This window comes from Arachis stenosperma, chromosome 9 (assembly GCF_014773155.1).
Source record: "Arachis stenosperma cultivar V10309 chromosome 9, arast.V10309.gnm1.PFL2, whole genome shotgun sequence".
NCBI classification, from domain to species: domain Eukaryota; kingdom Viridiplantae; phylum Streptophyta; class Magnoliopsida; order Fabales; family Fabaceae; genus Arachis; species Arachis stenosperma.
In genome coordinates, this window is record NC_080385.1 from 153054407 (window position 1) to 153078339 (window position 23933).

Genomic DNA, 23933 nt, shown 5'->3' on the forward strand with positions numbered 1-23933 from the left:
CGCAACTTATAACTGTCATTTTTGTTTGTACATTGTGGGCCGGACCACGGGACTTTTTGTTGCAGGGATGGACTCAAACAACGAATAAAGTTTTACACTCGGAGCCATAGAGCTACATGCCCCAAAAAAGAAGAACGGCTCAAAGCGTTATACGACGCAAAAGATAAAAATACAAACAAACATGATGTTACCAGTGCTCCATTTTCATTTGGACAATTCTATAATGAAAAAAAAAGTTGTGCAGAGATAATAAAGAGAAGTATATGATTTATTTTAAAAAACTAATAAAAATAAAATTACATATTCCTTTGCATAAGTATCTAACTATCTATTAAAGAAAGCTTCATCTCTTTATTATTTTTTCTCTTCATCGTAACACTCATAGCTTTCTTCCAATTGTCCCATGCAATATAAGAGATTGTTCTAGTGAAAAGAGATGAGATACTCATGTTTTGGTAAATTAAAAACACGTTTGAACAATATTCCCTTTGATTAATTTTTTGATCACCCGAAAATTAGATGAATAGAAGCTTCCCCACCTCAAATAAAAGAGGCACAATATGGTTAGTACAGAATCTCATTGTACTCATTCCTCATCATCTTTACAACGTAACAAAACTAACCTGAAAGGTATACACCAACAGAACAATATTAGGGATGCTCTCTATTACCTAACACTGCATTTTGTACTTTTTGGCGCTACACCTGAATGAGAAAAAAAAAACATTCTTAAAAGGAACATAAAACCATCACAACAACCACTTTATAATAACAGTTTATTAACATAGCCCTTTGGCAATCAAATATTTGTTGATTACAGAATAACTGATACATTAGTCCTTAAAATAAAAACATGAGTCAAAATTCTGTACTTGAAGGCTAACATTCCAACTTTGAGTGACTTCAAAGTACTAGCATTAATTCTACGTTAAGCATGTGTTCTGCTAAGCTAGAATGCTAGACCCTTCACTTCAATTCTATATATACTCCACATCATTTCATGAAGTTCTCATCCAATCATCAACTTTCAGTTAATCAGTTGTTTAGTTTAGTATCTATTATTATCATCATCTCATATTCAATAGATATGGCTCCGGTCCCAGCAAAGTTCATCTTCTTTCCAATCATTTTCTTCCTCTTGAACTCACTTTCATTATCCAAGGCTGAACTCCAAGCAGATTACTATGACCAAACATGTCCACAATTGGAGAAAATCATTGCAGACACTGTTCTCAATGCTTCAAAGCATGACCCCAAAGTCCCAGCTCGTATCTTGAGGATGTTCTTCCATGACTGTTTCATAAGGGTATTATATTATATCTCTCATTCTCTCACTCAAACTCAGATAATGTTCTTCCATTTGTGATTAATATTTTCATGATTCCATTTTCAACTATAGGGATGTGATGCATCAATACTTCTGGACTCAACTCCTACTAACAAAGCAGAGAAAGATGGCCCTCCGAATATCTCGGTTCGATCATTTTATGTGATTGATGATGCTAAGGCCAAGCTTGAGAAGGCTTGCCCACACACAGTTTCCTGTGCTGACATAATTGCCATTGCAGCTAGAGATGTTGTAACCATGGTAACTCCTAAGCCTTCAACCTAATTTAGAAATATGCTAAAATCTTTATATAATTACATAGTACTTAAGCCTTCAATCTTGATAATTTCACTTGCTATGACAGTCTGGAGGTCCATATTGGAAGGTACTAAAAGGAAGGAAAGATGGAAAGGTTTCAAAGGCATCTGATACCAGCAACTTACCTGCACCATTCTTCAATGTCAGCCAACTCATTCAAAGCTTTGCTAAGAGAGGTTTAGGAGTGAAAGACATGGTGACTTTATCTGGTGGCCACACCCTAGGCTTCTCACATTGTTCTTCCTTTGCAGCTCGCCTTCGCAATTTTAGTTCAGTGCATGACATTGATCCACGCATGAACACCGAGTTTGCAGTAGGCCTAAGAAAGCAGTGCCCAAAGCCAAACAACAATGGTGATGCAGGGCAGTTCTTGGACTCAACAGCTTCGGTTTTTGATAATGATTATTTCAGACAACTGTTGGCAGGAAAAGGTGTGTTCTCTTCCGACCAATCACTGGTTGATGATTCCAGGACTAGATGGATTGTTGAAGCATTTGCCAGAGACCAGAGTTTGTTCTTCAAAGAGTTTGCAACTTCGATGCTGAAACTTGGAAATGCAAGAGGTTCTGGAGATGGAGAAGTGAGACTTAAGTGCAGGTTCAAGAGCTAAGAAAGAGAGATTCGAGATCAATTCTCATAATTTTATTTTATTTTCAATCCTTTGCCACCTCTTTTGATATTTACAGTATTGTCATTATGATCTTGTAACTACCCTTACTCAAATAAATGTGAGTATACATATATTACCTATTGTATGAATGGACCAAAAGAAAATGGAAGAACAAAACATCCTTCATCTGTGCAAGCCGTCTTGAAGTTAATTTTAGTGGAATTTCAAATATGAAAGAGTTACCATAAGTTCCCATACATAATGACTTGCCAACATTGAACATCAAGATGATACAACATTTTTGTGTGTGATGAGTTGAACAAAAGAAAGACTATAAGAAAAGAATACACCAGATTAATGGTTACAAGGGAAACCGTTGTGTTTAAGCAAATACTACATCAGACCGAAACACATATTTGACCCCCTTAGTGACATTTCTGGCTTCATGCAGTAAGCATTTATCTCCATGAATATGCAGGAGTGCCATCCCTTCAGTAGGAGACACCTGCAAAATTGATATTGTATCAACACCAAAAGCTTGTAACCATATTCAAAATAAGCAGTTGGTAGAAAATCAACCTCAAACTCAAAGTTATTTTAGTGAAAACCAAATATTCTCAACTCATTGCGCTAAAATAAAATCAGTAATTTACCTCGGCTACAATGCTATTTCTTGAACCATAGAAGACTGTTTCTCCTCCAACTAAAGGATCAATAGAAGAATCTGTGGGGTTGCTGGAATTATTTTTGGACTTTGGCTTAAGGTCACCAGGTCCACCACTTAAATACACTAGCAAAGTATAATGAGTGCGTTTCCCATCTCCAAGATCAACACTTTCATCAATATGTCGACCAAAACGTTGACCAACCTTGTACCTGAAATATAGAAGCGCATGTTCATCAGTGAAGGCATGCATTTAGAGTGTCTACATTTTTTCTAATAACCAAATTTGAAGTCACACGAGTTATCCATTTCATGAAGATGATATGAAAGAAAATACCATGCCACAAGAAGCAAGAACAACATCCTCTAGACTAATACAAACATCTATGCTAGCAATATTTGTGTCCAGGCCATAGGAAAACAGTAAAAGACACTAACCGGTAGAATCTAATATTCGGATTAAGGCCTATGGCGACCTTCCCTCGTATTCTTAGGTCAGAAAACAATTTGCGAAGTCCAGAGTCCCAAATTGTATCTGCAAGGACAGGATCATTCACTGAGATTCGATCATTATCTCTATAAGCTTCACCTTTGGTTGGACCCAAACTCCCTTGATGAACAAAACCAATTGCCTCCGCAGCTTTAACGAATGCCTTTGATTCAGCAGAGGAGAAAAAATTCTGGACCTGAATTCTTAAACCAAAAAAACTATTTACAATAAGCATTACAATGAGAGCAATGTAAACAAGCAATGGACACAATTAAAAAAAGATGGCCTAAAACTTATTCTGACACTGTTCAATTTGTTACTTTGAGAACAATGTAAAGCAATACTCAAAATTCTGGACCTGGATTCTTAATTATAGAATTTAGTAATTTACAGCTCTTAACCCTTCTATACTAAAAAAAACAGAGATAAACAGTCACAGAGTATAAACGAGGTTCCTCTAAGAATAGTTAATAAGACTCAGTTTAAAATTTCAGCTAAATATGAAGCAATCATCAATAATCCGAAGGTAGTAAAAAGACAATGGGGGCAAACTAAGTATAATATGATGGAAGCTAGCACAAGCCAATAAAGTGGCAAAAGGACTGATTTTTCTTTTCATCCCAATTCTGATATAAGGTTGTAGTTGTAGAAGTGATGCATTAAGCATAACCAAGCCAAAATTTGCAACTTTTAACGAAAACGAATCAAGAGAGAAAGTGGGCAAGTGTTAACACATGAATTGGCATTCCCATGATTAATGTTTCATAAAAACCGAATCAAACAAGAGCTGCAAATGAATTAGAAAGAAAGAGAAGGATGGAATTTGTAACCGTGAAGAGATCAAAGTCTCGGAAGCGGGTAATCTGAAGATTCTTTTTGGGTTTGATGGGAGGCCAATTTGACGAAGGTTTCTTAGAATCCGTCTCCTTGCTGTCTCCCATTTTTCTCTTCATCGAACGCCAATGTTTCTACTCTTCTGTCTTCTATCTTTCTATGCTGTCTGTGACTCTGGGCTCATGTGGCCCAAATATTTTTTTGGTCTTGGTTTGGCCCAATTTATATTTAGTCCTAAGAAGCCCAATAAAGCACTGTATGGTCCAATACTATCCACTAATTTATTAAAAAATAAATATCATTTTAGTCTCTAATATTTAAAATATTTAAAATATTTTATTTTGTCTTATTTTAATTTTTTAGTCAAATTAATTATTCTAAAAAATTAATGGATAAACTATGGTTTTTGTTTTTTAAGAAAATTATCTTAACGTTTACTTTAATTTATTTTTATTCTTAAAATTTAAAAGTGTGGATGTGATAGTGGTAGTACAATGTTAGTGTCAGCATTGTAAAGGTGGGTTGAAAGAGAATTAGAAAGATGAGGAATGGAGGTAAAATTATCCAATATAAAATAAAAATATTAATTTTACTTTAAATGCTAAAATAAAATTAAATGAAATGACGAGTAAATATTAAAAATAATTTAAAAATATTTGTAAATTAAAAAGTATAAGTTACTTAAAAATTAAAATTGAATGGCTCCTCTAAAATGCAATATATATTCTTTTGGCAGGAGTTGGTGTTACTTTTTTGGGGTACGACAAAAATAGAAAAGGAATAAGGAAGCTAAAGTAGTGTTCGTACCCAGAATCCAGAAGGTAAAGCAAGAAGGAAGAAAACTAAACATGTTTTTGTGGCTCAAAATTAACAGGAATAAGTTTCCAACGACAATTGAAGAATCTCCAGAAAGCAAGCTAGAGTTAGGGTTTCAGCTCAAATACCTTTCTTTCTTTCTTATTCACCCTCACTTCCTCATCCCTTTGATCTACCTTCTGATCTTCTACACAGTACTTACTAGCTAGCTATTGTAAGATCCATTTGGAGTTTGTGGATATATCTACTTTTGTTCATTTTCTTTAATTTGTTGTTATTGCTTTGCTTTTCTTTAATAATATCTCTGCATATTCATTCCAGCTTTGTAATATAATATAGACGTTTTCTCGTAATAAATATAATATTTTTGTTCCGTACTCCGCTATAGCTAGCTAGGGCTTGAGAAGAATGAAGGGTAATTTGTTGGTGCAGGAGGATCTCGATCGAGATGGTGAGGGGAAAGACTGAGATGAAGAGAATAGAGAATGAATGTAACCGAAAAGTGACGTTTTCAAAGCGCAGAAATGGTCTTTTAAAGAAAGCTCATGAGTTATCTGTTCTCTGTGATGCTCAAGTTGGAGTCATAATATTCTCCCAAAAGGGAACCTTATTTGAGTTCTCATCAACTTCTTCTCAGTAAGTCTTCATCCTTCAACCTATTTTACTTTAATTTTCCTTACTCTCAATTCTCATATGGACTCATACAACTGTATCTGTACTTTAATTTCTGTAATTATTAATTAATCGCTCTTATCTACTTCTATTGTTACCTAATTATTAGCTTGCTAATGCTAGATGCCTAGCCTAGCTTGCTGCCTCTAAAACCACAAGTTTTATATATGCCATTTTTCATAACCTTCAAAGTATTATAAATCTTGATATTTCATTGGTTTTAGTGGCGGATTTTAATTATATAAATTATTAAAATTGTAATCAACGGTATTTTTAGAGTATTTGATAATTTAATAATGTTTAAAAGATAATAAAAAATTAGTTTAAATAATTTAAATTTTTTATTTATATTTATTATTTATTACAATTTTTTATATAATTATGAATATTATATATATAAAATTATAGATATTATATTATATAAGTAATTTTAAATATTCTCTATCTAGCATTATTTTGATAATCTTTCTCATCTTTGTACACACTCATAGTCACTGAAGGATCCACCCCACCCTTTGAGATAGTATTATCTGGTGGCTAATTAAAGGACTTAACCTACGTACAATTATCTATATATATATTTGATTGTATCATCAATCTTCGTTGCCACTTTAATATACTATTTTACAGGATCGCTCAGTTATATTTGTATTTTTTAATGATTATTTTAGAACAATTGTAAAAATAATTGTTTAGAGTAATGTGATAGATAATACATGATTTAATAAATGTATAAAACTCTTTTAGAACGTTATTACTATATTAAAATTAAATTCTTGAAATAATATTTTGAAGGTATTGAAGTCCTTATTTTCTTCCATTTCCTTAACCAAGTAATGATTAAGGAAATCTACAACCTCTAAACTCTATATCCATAAAGCTATATGTATGGACAATTGTGTTTGTTGTCTAAATTAGCTATATGTTTCAACTAACTGATGTGAAGTATATGATTTTAAATTCTCACATAGTATATGTTATTGTTTCTTAATTATACTTCAGCATTTCAAAGATATTGGAACGCTACCAGGAATATACCGGAGTGTTTCCACCCAACAAGTTAAGAGAGGATTATATCCAGGTTTGGATTAAAATAGTAATGGAAAAATTGTTACTTTTAGTCTTTTACTTTCTGATGATGACATGTGCTAACTTCTAAGGATGAAAATCATTTATTAGTCTCCAAACATTAGTACTTATACATGTCTGCGCTGTGTTTTTATGTCTTTGTTTAACGTTACAAATGATAAATCCTGGAATTTGAATTATTTATTTATTTATCGTATGTTGAAACCTTTTTTTTTATTTTCTCTTTTAGAGTCAAGTTTCTCTTAATTATAGTAAAATTTATACATTACTATTTTTGCGTGCAGAAACTCAAGTTTGACTCCGCAAGCATGGAAGAAAAAATTGAGATTCTTGAACTGTCTAGAAGGTCACTTCTACTATTTTGTCCTATTATAATTAGCTTTTCAAAATGTAATTTAATCTTAAAATTAGATTTTTTTTATTCAATTTATTTTTGAAATTATATTCTGTAACTTTATAAATTGAATTAAACATTTTAATAGAGACAAAAGCTGAATTAATTCTTGCTTACAATCTCTACGATGAAATATATACTAAATGATGTCTCTTTGTTTGTTCTTTTTAAATTTGTTCTCTTACTACTTTTAGATAATAATATAGTCGACATTTGTAAAGAAGATGAATCTATTTAAGTTTTAAAATTAGAGGATAAATTAAAATTGGAGTTGTTTTGTTAGTTATTGCTTGAATGTGTTAGGAAGATGCTGGGACACTGCTTGAGTTCTTGTTCTTTTGATGAACTCCAACAAATGGAGGACAAGCTCCATACAAGTTTGCAATGTATCCGTGTGAGAAAGGTAAATGAGCAAATTGAGTTACTATCTAATAGCTAGAATTTCGATTTAATTTTTAAAATTTTTTAATACTAGAATTTCGATTTAATTTTTAAAATTTTTTAATATTATAATTTTAAATGAGTTTATTGATTTTATGAAAGAAGTGTGTTAGGAGGTAAGTAGATTTTGTAATTTGTAGTTATCAATTAGTTATCAATAATATTTTTAATAATGTGAGATTTTATTTAATGGTAGAAAATTACTCATTTTTCTTTTGTTGGTCTGGCCAAATTTTAATAAAAGTGTTGTCCTCTTAGACTTTCTCTTTTATGAAATTTGTGGTGAGTCTAACGATTTTATTTTTTAGGTTCTTGATTTATTTTTTTAATTTTCTCTATCTATTCATGAGATAATAAAATAAAAAATGCTAATATCTTTATATATTATTAAATTGTTGATCTTTTTTATTTATTTCAACAGACTCAACTATTTAAGGAGCAAATTGAGCAACTACAGAGCAAGGTAACTACTTTTTAGCTAAATGCTACAAATTAATTGGAAACTCTTAGGTACTAAATATATAGACTTGGCAGATTAATGCCTGGCATATTTTTCAGGAGAGAAACTTGCTCAAAGAAAATGTCCGGTTAACTGCAATGGTGAGATCCTTTAATAATTAGTGTATGATTAATTATTTTGATAAGTTACAGCACTGCACCAAATTAAAACCATAAAATAAAAGGCTATTATATTAGCATCTAATACATATACAACTAGGTCTGCACGACACATGTACATCAAATTGAATCAGCTATTTATGGATTTGGATTTTAAATTTTATTTTAAAGAATAAAGTGTGATCTTTTACTTTTGAATAGTTTCTTTTTTATATTTATTATTGGTTTCACTTATAAAATAAATGGTGAGAGATCACACTTTATTCTTTAAAGTAAAATTCAAACTTTAGAAGATCTAAATCCGCTATTTATACGTTTAAATATAAAATATATATAAAAAATAAATAAAATAACACATATATATCGATTATGTTATGTACACGTTAAAATCAATCACTAAAATCAGTCAGTATAAAATATATATTAGAATATAAATACGCATTAAAAATAAATTAAACCACATATATATATTTATACACAAATATATTAGTAGCTGATTTGAGTGACGGACTTTAGTATAGGAATAGCAGTTTTGTATTTATATACAGGGACTTTTGGATCCTATTTATAGGTGGGATTCTCACTTTTGAAGTTATTATACAGGTATATATAGTTTCCTTTTTCTATATACTACAATTAAAAACTGTGAAAATATTGTGTAACATAAAATGAGTGCAAGAACACAGGATTATTTTGTCACAAGTGTTAGCTATATATCTCCTTATGAATATATTCATAAACTATTATATTGTTTTGATGGCAGTGCATGGAAAAACCATTGAAGCACAGAGAAGAGGAAGCAACAGAAACAACTCATCACACTTTGGATGTGGAGACTGATCTATTTATTGGGCTTCCAAAGCAGTATGCTGATCATAATCAAATATATACATAGTATTATTAACACTTCCCATTTATTTTTTTCTCAACTGGATAAATGCTGATCCTACTAGATAGGCTTCTTTAACTACCTTTTGTTCTTGGAAACAGTCATATGTATGGAATAATGATGATGAACGGACTGAAAACATTAATAATGGAGTCAAGCATATATACATTAATAATAATGATGATGATGGTGATGAAGATATTCATTTTTCAATATTGAATCATGGCAAAGTCTTCATAAATATATAATCGGATGCCATTGAAATCCATAAAGATGCATGGCAAACTATTCTATTTTATGGAGTTTCCCATAACAGTACAAATAATTCAAAATCTGTCCCAAAACTCCAAAAAATGTTTTATATTTTTGAATTTGCCACCATATCTACTAATATTTACAATTTTCTTTTAGCATCAGAAGTCACCGTATATATTGCATGGGTATATCTGTTTATTTGATCTGGTGGCCCAATTTATGCATTCAACTTTATTGTCGAAGTGGCCCAATTATGTTTGGACTAAAACTCAAAATGAAGAGTTTGTTTTTATTGTAACAAAAAATAGCTTTGTTTTTTATCTCCTAAGTTGTAACTCTTAATCACTCTATTAATAATTTTTTAAATATAAATATATGTATTATTTAATTTATTTTTAATATATATTTTATATTGATAATTAATTTTGTATTTGATTTTTTATGTATACGACTATACGAATAAGATGGTTATTTATTCTTTTCATTGAAAGTGTAACAAAAATAAAACACAATTATTTCTATATTATGAAGGGAAAATATTGGCATGGGTCCTGTTACGTTGGATAACCGGAGATTATAGGGTTGGACTCTTGAGGTTGGTCCGAACGTCTCGAGGAGATGATCTTCGACTTAGATAGTGCATGGGAGCTATCTAATGGCGGAGCTTAGTTCAGACAAGGGGTGGCCATGGCCCCCCAAATTTTTATTAAAAAAATTAGTAATACTTTTTCAAAAAATAAAAAATAGTTCAGTTGGTTCAAATATTTTTTTTTTTTTGGTTTGCACCAGGGTATCCATCAGGCCGGAAGCCCAATGACTAATCCCTCGGGTACTGCAGAGGCACACAAAGTGGGCGACCCTCCCAAGCAAGCAAGCTCCATTCCCATCCTCCAGTGAGTATCGAACCCGGGAGAGATGATTAAGGGACACAGACCCTCATCCATCTGTGCCAACTTACGTTGGTAGTTGGTTCAAATATTTTATTATGACTTAAAATACCAAAGTTCAATTTTCATCTCATATTGGATTTGGACTGAATTGAGTGTATTCGCATTTCACAACTCTCTATTCAATAAGCAATACTTCATCTACCTTTGAGTTCAAATATAAAAAATTATATATTTTTTATTTATGTAATTTAATATTATTTTATATTTTAATGTTTATTTAATTTAATTTTTTATATGATAAAAAATATTAGAATATTCAATAAGTATTGATATTATTGTATTTGTATAAATTGATAAAAAAAATTCAATAAATATTATAAATTTTAATATTTGTCCTCCTAATTTTTTTTTACATATTTTACTGAATATATATTCAAATTTTTATATAAAATAATCATAAAAAATCAAAGAGTTGATGATACATTTTCGAAGAGGAAGGCTAATATTCAAAAGGGAAAACATATAACTTTTACAATATCAACACCTGTAAATAGTTCTTCTACTTTAATGAACACGAAGAAAGTAAGATACAACCTTCAAAAGTTTAAAGAGTTGCATCTGATGAGTTTGACCTTAATTCTTTATAACGATACCCTGAAAAATGGCTTCAAATTTGACAATATTACCCAAATCAGAAAGATGAGGTTAGACAAGCTTATCTTAAATGGGATCCATATCAAAAGCATCTTGACAATTATCTTTTATATGGCCTTCCCAAAATTTTGTTTCAAGCTCCGCCACTGGAGCTATCGTCCGATTTGTGTGCGTGAAGGAATGGGGGTTGGTACCTGCAAAGACACTCTGATGCCTAAGTTAGCAAAGGATTTACCGCAGGTTTAAGTGTATTGGAACTTAGAGATACCTGAGGGGTTGTTAGTATATTTATAGTGGTGAACCAATAACCACCGTTGGAGTAGTTCTACCTTTTAAGGTGAGTAACCGTCCGTTTATCTTAGGGAAGTTGAGACATGGCTCCTTGAAGTGGGTTGAGAGATTTTAGGGGCAGTTACTTATTTAAATAAGTGTTATTTGTCAGCTATCCTTCGATCCCGACTTCTTTGGAATGGAGCATGTGTTAAATCCGACCTCTTTGGAGGAGGTCGGTTATCAGCGAAGGCCAATCTTAGGATTGAGCCTTTTTAGCTTATTTGGATTTGAGCCTTAATGTTGGGCCAGGGTATAAACAGAGCCCCTACTCGAGTCCAACTCTTTTACTTACGAGTTAACCGACGTGATTTGGGAACCGACATGATTTTTTAGACCGACATTATTTAAATTTATCAACAGTCGCGTCTAATCAAACGTCGCATCCGTTAGAGGTTGCGTATTTATGTGTATGGAGAAGTTACATTGGTAACGGCGCGTTTCTTTAATGATTGCGTCGATTTACCTTTCTGCCCTTGGTGTGTTTATAAATACTTTTTCCTCTCTTTCTTTGTTTCCTTTCTGAAAACTTTTTGCTTACACTCTCTGTTTGAAAGAAAGCTCTTCCTTCTTCGAGTGTTTTAGTCGCCGCCGCGCCTTCTTCCTTTCGCAAACAAAGGTCGGTTCTTTTTCTTCTCCTCTTTTATTATTGAATGTTCTATTTTGCATTTTTAGAGGAGTTTTATGTGTGCGAGTCTAACTGTAGGCCTAGTGACTCTGTTTTATTGAGGGGCTTGCTTTAGCCTTTTAGAAGTTCTGTGTATGATCCTTTTCCATTTTTCTTTGTAGGTCTTTGTCGCCTTTTCACCTACTTTTTACTGAAAACGATGTCTTCTCATGTCTTTGAATGGGTAGATGTTACTATTCTTGCGGAAGAACCCCTAGTGGATACCAACTATCTCTCCGAACTTCGCGTTCATAATAGGATTTGCCCCTTAGAGGAGGATGAGCCTAAGTACGAGTTGTTGGCCCCGGGTCCTGAAGACCGGGTTTGTTTTGGGAGGGATACCGATGTTGGCCCTCATTTCTTCTTTATGTATGAGAGTCTTTTTACTCATCTGTGGGTTTTTCTACCTTTTTCTGACTTTGAGATAGAGGTTTTAAACCATTGCCGAGTTGCTCCTACTCAGTTCCACCCCAATTCTTGGGGTTTAATAAAAATTTATCAGCTTGTTAGTCGAGAGCTGGACTTTCCAACCTCTTTGAAGATCTTTTTCTATTCTTTCATATGACCAAGCCCTTCAGTGGGCAAAATAATAAGCAACAGTGGATTTCTTTCTGGGCCATTCAAGGTCGGAAAGTTTTCTCCATTTTTTATGAATCTTTTCATGATTTTAAAAACTTTTTCTTCAAAATTCGAGCCATAGAAGGCCGCCATCCATTTTTTCTGGAGGAAAATTCTTCTCCCCGCTTTCTTCTTTACTGGTTAGAGGCCTCTCATGTGGATAAGTATGGCCTAGACGAGGTTGAGGAGGCTGTTGTGGGGTTCTTCCGAGAAGTTTGGGGAAGGGCCCCTAATCTGGATACGAAGAAGTTTCTTCAGGGGTCTCTGAGTTTTGTGCGGACCCAATTAGGTAGCTTTGTTGTTGATTTTGATAATTTCCGACTTACGATCTCCTGACTTGTTGTCTTCCGACTTGTGATCTAGCTTTTTGTTTTTTCTTTGCAGAGATGGTGAAGAAAGGTTCCAGCTCTTCCTACCAGAAGGTCCAGGATGCTAAGAGGAGGTCTCGAGTTCGGGTTGATGCCGCGAGGGCTACAGGCACTCTTCCTCCTCCTCATCCTCCTGATCTGGGGACCTCTTCTCATCCCATTTTGGTATCTTTTTCTTCTGCTTCTTCTCTTCCTCCTCCCATCCGTCCGGCCCGATCTTCCCCTGAAACCGAGAAGAAGAAGCATAAGACTTTTGGCCCTTCTTTTGGGGGTTCTAATTTTGATGGTCCCAAATTTGTTCGGAATCAAATATTTCCTCATACTCAAATTGATATGGATGATGTCTCCGTTCGAAACCATCTTAATATTATGGTTCAGGGGAGTGTTCGGGCTGCTGGGTGTGCACAAGACTTCTTGATATTTTTGAAAAGACTCCCCTTAGCTCTTTGGATTCTACCCAAAAGGTTGAGAAGTTAAAGGGAAGGATCTTCCTTTATCAAGAGGAAGAGAAGATGCTTAATAAGGAGGAAGACGAACTGAGGGATGAGAGGACCCGGTTCCAGGAGAGGGAGAAGAGGTTGATGGGGCAATCTGCCATGGCAGAGGGTCTTAAGGAGAAGGCAGAGCAAAACTATATCCGGCTCTTCGGGGAGAACCTCGACCTAAAGAAGGAGCTGAAAAGAGGTCGGGAGGCTTATTAGGATTTGGAGGACTCCGTGGTAGAGGGATCGGAGATAGCCTAGAGGATTTTCAAGGAACAGGTCAGAGTTATTGCTCCTGGCTTGGACCTTTCTCTTCTTGATCCTAATAAGATTGTTGTGGATGAAGCTATTGTTTCTCCTCCCCGACCTGAGACTGACTCCGACTTGAAGACTCGTGGGCAGTGGTTAACAAAGTCTCCTCCTTGTGGGGAGCAACAAGATGGATACCTGCCGAGTTCTTCAGAGGCTCCTACTCAAGATCCCGAAGAGACTGCTCCGTCCTCCCCTGCTGCTGACCCGAACTCCCTTCCTGCTGGTGATTCCAATCCTTCTTCTACTTAATTTGAGCTATTTTATGGTCCGGCTTGTGGGCCCCTTTTTTGACAATTTATTATTTTTCTTTTGTGGTGGTTTGTTCGTTAACTTTTTTGGCCTTTTATGACCGTTAACAAAAAATGCGTTTTAATTTCTACCAATTTTTTGGATGAGGGGTTTAAGATTAATTTGGCGTCTTCATGCTTTCTACAATTTTTCTTTCATTAGGTTTTTCAAAAAACCCCTCTTGATCTTTTTGTTTTTGAGAAAACCTTCTTATTTGGGCAGTTTGTGCCTTGTCTAAGTTGTTTTTGGATTTTCAAAGGCTTCAGATGGCTTCTATCTTTGTTTTTGATGGTTTTCTCTTATCTCTTTTTGTTATTCCTCACGAATTCAAATTTTGAATTGTTCATAACTTAAGGTTATTTTCGCGATGCATTTTTATTCTTTCTCAGTTTTTTTGACTTATTAGTCCTAATGTTTCCGAGTTATCATGATCTGCTTTTATAACCTCTTTACGCCGACTTGTACCTCGTCGTTTTATCCTGCCGACCACATAGGTCGGGCATGGGATTTTCACATTTTGTCGAGTTTAAGTCGGCACGTTTTGTAGAAAAAAATGATAATAACTTAATGGAATTTACAAAGAGATGTAGAAAAGATCTTTATTTATTTGGTAAAAGGTACTTTTTGCTACTAAGAGTTTAGAAATTGTTTTTCCTTAGCCTTCACTTTGATGCCTCGTTAAAACTCCCTTCAAGAAAACCCTTCTTTTTGGAAAAAAACCATGAAGTCGGGAAAAAGAGTACATTAGGGAGCGAAGTTTGTTTTTAACTATAGTATCTTTTCATATTACAAGCATGCCACGACCTAGGTAATTCGGTGCCATTCAAGTCAATCATCTTGTAGTAGCCTTTTCCTAGGACCTCTCTAATTTTGTACGGCCCTTTCTAGTTGGCAGCAAACTTTCTATCCTCAGACTTGTTAACTCCAATGTTGTTTCAAATCAAGACCAAGTCATCTAGAATGAAGCTTCTTCGAATGACTTTCATGTTATATCTGGTTTTCATCCTTTGTTTCAATGTTGTTTCTCTTATCTAGGCTTGTTCTCGGACTTCAAGGAGTAGCTCTAGCTCTTCTTTGTGCCCCTGTATGTTGCCGACCTCATTGTAGAAGCTCACCCTTAGACTTTGCTCGTTGATTTTGACTGGTATCATGGCTTCTATGCCATACGCAAGTCGGAAGCGTGTTTCCCCTATGGCAGACTGAGGTGTAGTCCGATAAGCCCATAGTACTTGAGGGAGTTCTTCAGCCCAAGCCCCCTTTGCTTCTTGCAACATTTTCTTCAACCCTGCCAGTATGACCTTGTTGGCCGCCTCGACCTGCCCATTTGCTTGTGGGTGTTCTACCGAGATGAATTGATATCTGATCTTCAGACTGGCCACCAGGTTTCTGAAGGTGGAGTCGGTGAACTGGGTTCCATTATCAGTGGTGATGGAGTGGGGAACCCCATACCTTGTGATAATGTTCTTGTAGAGGAACCTCTGACTTCTCTGGCCTGTGATAGTGGCTAATGGTTCTGCTTCTATCCATTTCGTGAAGTATTCTACTCCTACTATGAGATATTTTACTTGTCCAGGCGCTGGGAGAAAGGGTCCTAATAGGTCCAATTCCCATTTTGCGAAAGGTCATGGAGAAGTTATGCTGATGAGCTCTTCGGGTGGAGCGACGTGGAAGTTTGCATGCATTTGGCATGGCTGACACTTCTTAACAAATTCGGTGGCATCTTTCTGCAAGGTCAGCCAGTAGAACCCGACTCGTATGACTTTCTTAGCCAAGGACCTTGCTCCGAGATGATTCCCGTAGATACCATTATGGACTTTCTCAAGTACTTCAGTCGTCCTCGAGGTTGGAACCCACTTCAATAATGGTGTTGATATCCCCCTTTTATAGAGGATATTTTTCACCAAAGTGTAGTTCTGGGCTTCTTCGCGAATTTTCTTGGCCTCTTTTTCCTCTTTAGGTAGGATGTCGAATTTTAGGTATTCATTTAGTGGGTTCATCCATCCGAGGTCCAATCTGGTTACTTCAAGGACGTCTTGTCTGCCCTCTGTTTTTGTGATAGAGGGCTCTTGGAGAGTTTCTTAGATCAGACTTCTATTATTTCCACTGGCTTGGTACTAGCTAACTTGGAGAGGGCGTCTGCTCTGCTGTTGAGATCCCAAGTTATGTGTTTAACCTCGGTCTCAGCAAATTGCCTGAGGCACTCCAAGGTTTTGTCTAAGTACCTTTTCATGTTGGGATCTTTAGCCTAGTACTCTCCATTGATTTGTGAGATCACCACCTAGGAGTCGCTGAACACAACTACCTTTGTTGCGCCGACTTCTTCTGTCAATTTTAACCGTGCAATCAAGTCTTTATATTCTGCTTGATTGTTGGAGGCTGGAAACTCGAACTTGAGGGAGACTTCTATTTGAGTTTCCTCTTGGTTGACTAATATTATACCTGCACCGCTTCCGAATTTGTTTGAGAATCCATCTACGTATAGCTCCCACGCAGTGGAGGCTTCCTCTTGATCTCCTACATATTCTGCCACGAAGTCGGTGAGGCATTGGGCTTTAATTTCTGTCCGAGTTTCGTACCTTAGGTCAAACTCGGAGAGCTCTATGGCCCATTGAACCATTCTGCCCGCAATATCCGTTTTCTAAATGATTTTCTTCATGGGCTGGTTCATTCGAACTCTTATTGTGTGGGCTTGAAAATAAGGTCGTAGCCTACGAGAGGCTACTATTAAGGCATATGCAAACTTCTCAAGTTTTTGATACCTTAATTCAATGCCTTGTAGAACCTTGCTGGTGAAGTATACAGGATGTTGCCTGACCTTGTCTTCCCGTATTAGAGTTGATGCCACAGCTTTGTTTGCTACGGATAAATACAGGACGAGTTCTTCCCCAACTGTAGGTCGGGTCAGAATAGGAGGTAGGCTTAGAAACCTTTTGAATTCCTGGAATACTTCTTTGCACTCAGGATTCCATTCGAATGGGCATCCTTTTCTTAGTAGAGAAAAAAGTGGTAGGGATCTTAATGCTGATCCTGCCAAGAACCTGGAGAGGGCTGCAATTCGGCCGTTCAACTGCTGGACCTCCCTTAAGCAAGTCGGGCTTTTCATTTCTAGGATTGCTTTGCACTTGTCGGGGTTGGCTTCGATCCCCTTTGTGTTAGCATAAATCCCAAAAAATTTCCAACTTCTATCGCGAAGGTGCACTTTGCAGGATTCAATCTCATCCCATGCATTCTTATGGTGGTGAAAACTTGTGAGAGGTCAGGCAAGAGGTCAGCTTCGTCCTTGTTTTTACTAGCATATCGTCTACATTGACTTTCATTAAACTCCCAAGGTCAGGTGCAAACACCTTATTCATCAGCCTTTGGTATGTGGCTCCTACATTTTTTAACCCAAAAGGCATGACCACGTAGCAATAGTTTGCTCTTGGCGTGATAAAAGATGTCTTTTCTTGATCTGGCTTGTACATCAGGATTTGGTTGTATCCCGAGTATGCATCCATGAATGACAAGTATTGATACCCCGAGCTGGAGTCTACTAAAGTATCAATATTTGGTAGTGGATATGAGTCTTTGGGACACGCCTTGTTCAAGTCAGTGCAGTCGACGCACATCCTCTACTTGCCATTTTGCTTTTTGACCAGCACCGAATTTGCAAGCCATGCCGGATACTTGACCTCTTTGATGAAGCCGGCTTCCAGGAGGGTTTGTACTTGTTCCTCCACCACTTGGGCCCGCTCAGGTCCGAGCTTTCGTCTTCTTTGTTGAACAGGTCAGGATCCGGGGTATACTGACAATTTATGTGACATGAGCTCGGGATCTATCCCTGGCATGTCAGAGGCTTTTCAGGCGAAGAGGTCGGAATTCTCTTATAGGAGCCTTATAAGTTTCTGCTTCAATTCTTCTTTCAGGTTGGCTCCTATGTTGGTATTTTTTCCTTCCTCTTTTCTGACCTGCACCTCTTCAGTCTTTCCCCCGGATTGTGGTCGCAATTCTTCCTTAGCTCTGACTCCTCCGAGCTCAATGGTGTGAACCTCCTTGCCTTTTTCCCTCAGGTTTAGACTTTCATTGTAGCATTTTCTCGCCAGATTCTGATCTCCTCTAATGGTCGCTATTCCCTCTGGCGTTGGAAATTTTATACAAAGGTGAGGGGTGGATACCACTGCTCTGAGCCGATTTAGGCTTGTCCTGCCTATTAGAGCATTATAGGCCGAACCTACATCGACGAGTATGAAGTCGATGCTCAGAGTTTTGGATTTTGCCCCTTTTCCAAAAGTTGTATGTATGGGTATGAATCCTAGTAGTTTTATTGGTGTATCCCCCAGTCCATACAGAGTATCGGGGTAAGCTCTTAACTCCTTTTCGTCCAATCCCAGCTTATCAAATGCCGATTTGAACAAGATGTCGGCTGATCTTCCCTAATCCACTAGGGTTCTGTGAAGATGGGCATTGGCAAGGATTATGGTTATTACAACTGGATCATCATATCCAAGAATGATATGTTGCCCATCTTCTTTAGTAAAAGAGATGGTTTGGAGGTCGGGAGCTTCGCCCCCGACCTGGTAGACTTCCTTCAGGTGTCTCTTGCGAGATGACTTTGTGAGGCTGCCTCCACCGAATCCTCCCGAGATTATATATATGTGTCTCTCCGGGGTCTGTGGTGGTGGGTGTCTTCGGTCCTTATCATCTCGTTTTTTCTTGTCGTGATGGCCCGACCTTTCCATGAGATATTTGTCCAACCGACCTTCTCTGGCCAGTTTTTCTATCACATATTTGAGGTCGTAACAATCATTCGTTGAGTGACCATACAGCTTATGGTACTCACAGTAGCCGCCACGACTTCCCCCCTCCTTTTATTTTTGATGGGTCTAGGGGGAGGTAGTCTTTCAGTATGACAAATTTTCTTGTAGACATCAACTAGGAAAACTCGTAGAGGAGTATAGGAGTGATATCTCCTAGGCCTTTCAGGGCCAACTTCCTCTTTCTTTTCCTTTCGATGAGTGAGAATGCCCAGGTCGCCAACTTAGCTCTCGAAGCCTAGCGTTTTCCTCCATGTTGATGTACTTCTTAGCTCTTTCCTGTACATCACTCAGGGAGGTCAGGTGCCTTTTCGAGATGGACTGGGAGAAGGGACCTTCTCGGAGTTCATTTACTATGCCCATAATTACTGCCTCCGTGGGCAGGTCTGGAATCTCCAAACACACTTTGTTGAAACTTTTCATGTACTCCTTCAAAGGTTCTCCGATCTTCTGTTTTACCCCAGGAGGCTCGGTGCATATTTTACTTTATCCTTCTGAATGGAGAATCGCATCAGGAACTTTCGCGATAGGTCGTCAAAGCTGGTGACCGACCTCGGGGGAAGACTATCGAACCACTTCATCACTACTTTCGTTAAGGTCATCGGAAAGGCCTTGCTGCGAGTAGCACCAGAAGCGTCGACCAAATACATCCGACTTTTAAAGTTGCTTAAATGATGCTTCGGGTCGGTAGTCCCGTCGTAGAGGTCCATATCAGGTCTTTTGAAATTTCTTGGAACCTTTGCCCTCATTATGTCCTCACTGAAAGGGTCTTCTCCTGCCAAGGGCGAGTCTTCCCTGTCGCTGCGAGGGTTCTGACTTCGAAGAGCAGACTCTAATCTCAGGAGCTTTTCTTCAAGCTCCTTTCGTCTCTCAATCTCGTTCCTAAGATTTCTCTCTACCTCTCGTTGACGCTCCAGCTCTTGCTCTAACTGTTCTAGGCGCCCCTGGTGGCCGTGGAACAATCCCATGAAATCAGCTGCATGGGGTTGTCCTTCCTTTCCGAATTCGTGCCCTTCAGAGGAGTTTACTTTTGGGTCCTTTACCCCTGAAGTGTCTTCTCTATGCTGGTTTGTCACTCCTTGCTGAGTGACTATATCCATGTCGTTATTTCCAACGTCCTGATTTTCTTGCTTGGAATCGGATGCTGTGTTGTCATCTTCATGCAAGTCATCCGCCATCATTGGTTGATCTCTCAGGCCTCCGAAAATGGTGCCAATATTACGTTGGATAACCGCAGATTATAGGACTGGACTCTTGAGGTTGGCCTGAACGTTTGGAGCAGATGATCTCTGACTTAAATAGCACCTGGAGCTATCGTCCGACTTGTGTGCGTGAAGGAATGAGGGGTGGTACCTGTAAAGACACTCCAATGCCTAAGTTAACAAAGGATTTATCACATGTTTAAGTGTATTGGAACTTAGAGATACCTAAGGGGTTGTCAGTGTATTTATATAGTGGTGAACCAATAACCACCGTTGGAGTAGTTCCACCTTGGGAAACTGTTCATACCCTGGGTCGAGCTGTCCGACCCGGGATGTTCTACAGACAAAGCGACCGACCTCTTCAGGTCAGGACAACCCGACCTCTTCTCAAAGAGCTCGGCCAAGTCATAGGAAAGCCCAAACAAAAGGGCCCAAATAGAGGAACACGTCCCAAATCCAAGGGTAGCCCAAGCCCGTAGAGATGAAGGCGATTCCCTTGAAGGATAAAGATGACCTCACTTAAAGATAATATAAAAGATAAGATAAGATAACTAACTTATCTTATCCACAGGAGGCCACATCTCACCATTATAAATACACTGGAGCACCCAGGTATAACTGATACTCTGATTCCACTCAATACCTGCTTAATACCCTTGCTAACTTAAGCATCGGAGTCTCTTGCAGGTACCCCCTACCCTCCAGGGACGAAGGATCAGCACCACCACCAAGTCCAACAAGTCGGACACACCAGCTCCGGCCGATACCCACCTGCCGGACACGTCGGTTCCGACCAACACAGACAATCTCATCCAAGATCGACCTACAGTTTCAGGTAACCCTCGGAACATTGGCGCCGTTGCCGGGGAACCTGGAAGTCATCCCATTGACATGGCAGATGACCATGACAACGACCACGAGTCAGGTTTGGAAGACAGAACGCCGCATAAAAACGCGGACACAATACTCAAAGATACTCCAGTAACCAATGGAGACAAAAATTCATCAAATCCAGGAGTAATAGAAGCACTTCAAAATCGATTGGAGCAACTCGAGAAAGAAGCCCAACATCGACGTGAAAAGGAAGAAGATCTACGCCGGGAGATAAGGCGGCGCAGAGAACTAGAAGATAAGCTTGTAAAACTCGAAGCCGATCTTAAAACTAAAGCTACTCGATCATCCGCAGAAGATAGCTCTCAGAAAGATCAAGATCCATTCACCAGAGAAATTATGAAGACCAAAATTCCAAAAGATTTCAAGCTTCCGGATATGACTCTATATGACGGCACCTCGGACCCCAACCATCATCTCAGCAACTTCAGAAGTAGAATGTACCTCACAGATGCCTCAGATGCAGTTCGCTGCAAAGCCTTTCCAATAACTCTCACCAAGACAGCCATTAAATGGTTTGACAACCTACCTCCAAAATCCATCTCGAGTTTCGACGATCTGACCAAGAAGTTCCTGGCCCGATTCTCCATACAAAAGGACAAAGCCAAACACGCACCTAGCCTACTAGGGATCAAGCAAGGAGATCGGGAGAGCCTTCGCAACTACATGGAAAGATTCAACAAAACATGCATGGACATACAAAGTCTACTAACAGAGGCTGCCATTATGGGCCTTATAAATAGCCTACGAGAAGGACCATTTAGCTAATCTATATCAAAGAGATACCCTACATCCTTAGACGAAGTATAAGAACGGGCACAAAAATACATCAACATGGAGGTAAACTCTCGACTTGGCGAAACCTCATGGTTTGGTTCTGCCTATCGAGATAAAGAATCCAAGAAAAAGGAAGATCGCTCCGGAGAGAAAATAAAAAAATATCATAACTATACTCCTCTTAGGGTATCCTTGGTAGATGTTTACAAAGAAGTCTGCCATACAGAGAAAATCCCTCCAGCTCGGCCACTTAAAGGCAAAAGAGGAGGAGGAAATCGGAATGAATACTGTGAGTATCACCGACTTTGAGGGCATTCCACCAACGAATGCTTCGACTTAAAAAACGTTATAGAAAAACTAGTAAGAGAAGGAAAGCTAGATCGGTTTTTGGCCAATCGGGATGACGAACCAAGAAAAAGAAGAAGGGATGAGGATGTTGGACGATCTGAACGATCACCTCGCACACCGGAAAGACACGTTCACGTAATACACGGCGGATTTGCCGGAGGAGGAATCTCCAAATCATCCCGAAAGCGACACCTCAAAGAAGTATACCACGTCGAAGGAAAAAAGGAAGCCCCAGACATCCCAGCAATCACGTTTACCAAGGAAGACGCATCCGGAATCATCTCGGGACACGACGACCCCATGGTCATTACGATCATACTGGCAAACGCCAACCTTCACCGTACATTAATTGACCAGGGAAGCTCTGCCAACATCTTATTCAAAACTGCCTTCGACAAACTCGGTCTAGAAGAAAAAGAGCTAAGAGCATACCCGAACAGCCTGTTCGGACTAGGAGATGCCCCAGTTCAACCGCTGGGATACATATCGCTGCATACAACCTTCGAAAAGGGGAACCAATCCAGAACACTCAAGATAGACTACATCGTGGTCGACGTAAGCTCAGCCTACAATGCCTTAATAGGTCGGACAACGTTAAATCAACTCGGCGCAATAGTTTCAACCCCACATCTGTGTATGAAATTTCCAACTGCGGAAGGGATAGCTACGATAAAGGCAGATCAAAAGATGGCACGTCGCTGTTATAGCGAAAGCCTAAACCTCCGAGGTGAAGGAGGAGAGTTCCACACAATCGAGCTCGGTGGAGTTCAGAGGCGAGAAGAATTCCGACCACAACCCGAAGGAGAAATAGAAAGAATCCAGATCGGAGACACCTCGGATAAAACAACTAATATTGGCACGATCCTGAAAGGAGACATAAAGGAATCACTAATACGGTTCCTACGAGATAATGTTGATCTCTTTGCATGGAAAGCTGCTAACATGCCAAGTATTGATCCCGAACTAATGAGCCACAAATTGGCAGTCTATCCGGGATCCCGACCGGTACAACAAAGACGAAGAAAACTTGGACCAGAACGAGCTCAGGCTGTAGAAGAACAAGTACAAGCGCTACTTGAGGCCGGGTTCATAAGGGAAGTCAAATATCCACTATGGCTAGCAAACGTCGTCTTGGTGAAAAAGTCAAATGGGAAGTGGCGAATGTGCACCGACTACACCGACCTCAACAAAGCCTGCCCAAATGACCCCTACCCACTCCCAAGCATCGACGCTCTAGTGGATGCTTCATCAGGATATAAGTATCTCTCATTCATGGACGCATATTCAGGGTACAACCAAATCCCCATGTATCCACCAGATCAAGAAAAAACCTCGTTCCTAACACCGAAAGCAAACTACTGTTACATCGTGATGCCTTTTGGTCTCAAGAACGCAGGAGCTACTTATCAAAGGCTAATGAATAAAGTTTTCTCAGATCACATCGGAAAAATCATGGAAGTTTATGTAGACGATATGTTGATAAAGACACAAAGCGAAGATACATTGTTATCCGACCTGACTCAAGTGTTTTACACTATCAGGAAACACAACATGCGGCTCAATCCCGCAAAATGCACCTTCGCAGTAGAAGCCGGCAAATTCTTGGGCTTCATGCTCACACAAAGGGGGATTGAAGCAAATCCAGACAAGTGTCGAGCCATACTCAACATGAAGAGCCCGACCTGTATCAAAGAAGTACAACAACTCAACGGGAGGTTGGCCGCTCTATCCCGATTCTTAGCAGGAGCTGCGATAAGATCTCTTCCCTTCTATGCTACTTTAAGAAAGGGAAAACAGTTCGAATGGACGACAGAATGTGAGCAAGCCTTCCTAGACTTCAAAGAGTTCTTAGGACGGCCACCTATCCTATCTCGGCCACGAGAAGGAGAACCGTTC

At 38.3% G+C, this 23933-nt stretch overlaps 3 protein-coding genes across 4 annotated transcripts; 2 read left to right on the top strand and 1 right to left on the bottom strand.

Annotated features, from left to right (window-relative positions):
- The first annotated feature begins 999 nt into the window (after positions 1-999).
- On the top strand, positions 1000-2373 carry LOC130951862 (peroxidase 66-like). The gene is made up of 3 exons (XM_057880605.1): positions 1000-1306; positions 1400-1588; positions 1692-2373. Exons 1-3 carry the CDS (start codon positions 1001-1003, stop codon positions 2253-2255), a joined length of 1059 nt encoding a protein of 352 aa, XP_057736588.1. The 5' UTR covers position 1000; the 3' UTR covers positions 2256-2373.
- Positions 2374-2456: 83 nt separating this feature from the next.
- LOC130951863 (uncharacterized) lies at positions 2457-4357 on the bottom strand. The gene is made up of 4 exons (XM_057880606.1): positions 4240-4357; positions 3358-3605; positions 2909-3131; positions 2457-2760 (listed from the first exon to the last, which is right to left on the bottom strand). The coding sequence occupies exons 1-4, from the start codon at positions 4348-4350 to the stop codon at positions 2638-2640; spliced, it is 705 nt and encodes a 234-aa protein (XP_057736589.1). The 5' UTR covers positions 4351-4357; the 3' UTR covers positions 2457-2637.
- A 677-nt stretch (positions 4358-5034) lies between these two features.
- On the top strand, positions 5035-9345 carry LOC130951219 (MADS-box protein AGL42-like). 2 transcript variants are annotated; one of them, XM_057879852.1, is made up of 8 exons: positions 5035-5273; positions 5492-5695; positions 6734-6812; positions 7105-7166; positions 7518-7617; positions 8077-8118; positions 8190-8255; positions 9037-9345. In XM_057879852.1, exons 2-8 carry the CDS (start codon positions 5508-5510, stop codon positions 9166-9168), a joined length of 669 nt encoding a protein of 222 aa, XP_057735835.1. In that variant the 5' UTR covers positions 5035-5273; positions 5492-5507; the 3' UTR covers positions 9169-9345. The 2 variants fall into 2 exon arrangements, with proteins under 2 accessions (XP_057735835.1, XP_057735836.1); XM_057879853.1 differs by having other exon boundaries at positions 5037-5273; positions 8214-8255.
- Positions 9346-23933: the final 14588 nt, after the last annotated feature.

Excerpts from the sequence above, each read along its gene's own strand:
- LOC130951863 (XM_057880606.1), bottom strand. The coding sequence starts at position 4,350 with ATGGGAGACAGCAAGGAGACGGATTCTAAGAAACCTTCGTCAAATTGG. Across the intron at positions 3,132-3,357 it reads CCGAATATTAGATTCTACCG|GTACAAGGTTGGTCAACGTT; the intron begins GTTAGTGTCTTT and ends TCTATATTTCAG. Across the intron at positions 2,761-2,908 it reads GAAATAGCATTGTAGCCGAG|GTGTCTCCTACTGAAGGGAT; the intron begins GTAAATTACTGA and ends TCAATTTTGCAG.
- LOC130951219 (XM_057879852.1), top strand. The coding sequence starts at position 5,508 with ATGGTGAGGGGAAAGACTGAGATGAAGAGAATAGAGAATGAATGTAAC. Across the intron at positions 5,696-6,733 it reads TTCTCATCAACTTCTTCTCA|CATTTCAAAGATATTGGAAC; the intron begins GTAAGTCTTCAT and ends ATTATACTTCAG. Across the intron at positions 7,167-7,517 it reads ATTCTTGAACTGTCTAGAAG|GAAGATGCTGGGACACTGCT; the intron begins GTCACTTCTACT and ends TGAATGTGTTAG.
- LOC130951862 (XM_057880605.1), top strand. The coding sequence starts at position 1,001 with ATGAAGTTCTCATCCAATCATCAACTTTCAGTTAATCAGTTGTTTAGT. Across the intron at positions 1,307-1,399 it reads TCCATGACTGTTTCATAAGG|GGATGTGATGCATCAATACT; the intron begins GTATTATATTAT and ends TTTCAACTATAG. Across the intron at positions 1,589-1,691 it reads CTAGAGATGTTGTAACCATG|TCTGGAGGTCCATATTGGAA; the intron begins GTAACTCCTAAG and ends TTGCTATGACAG.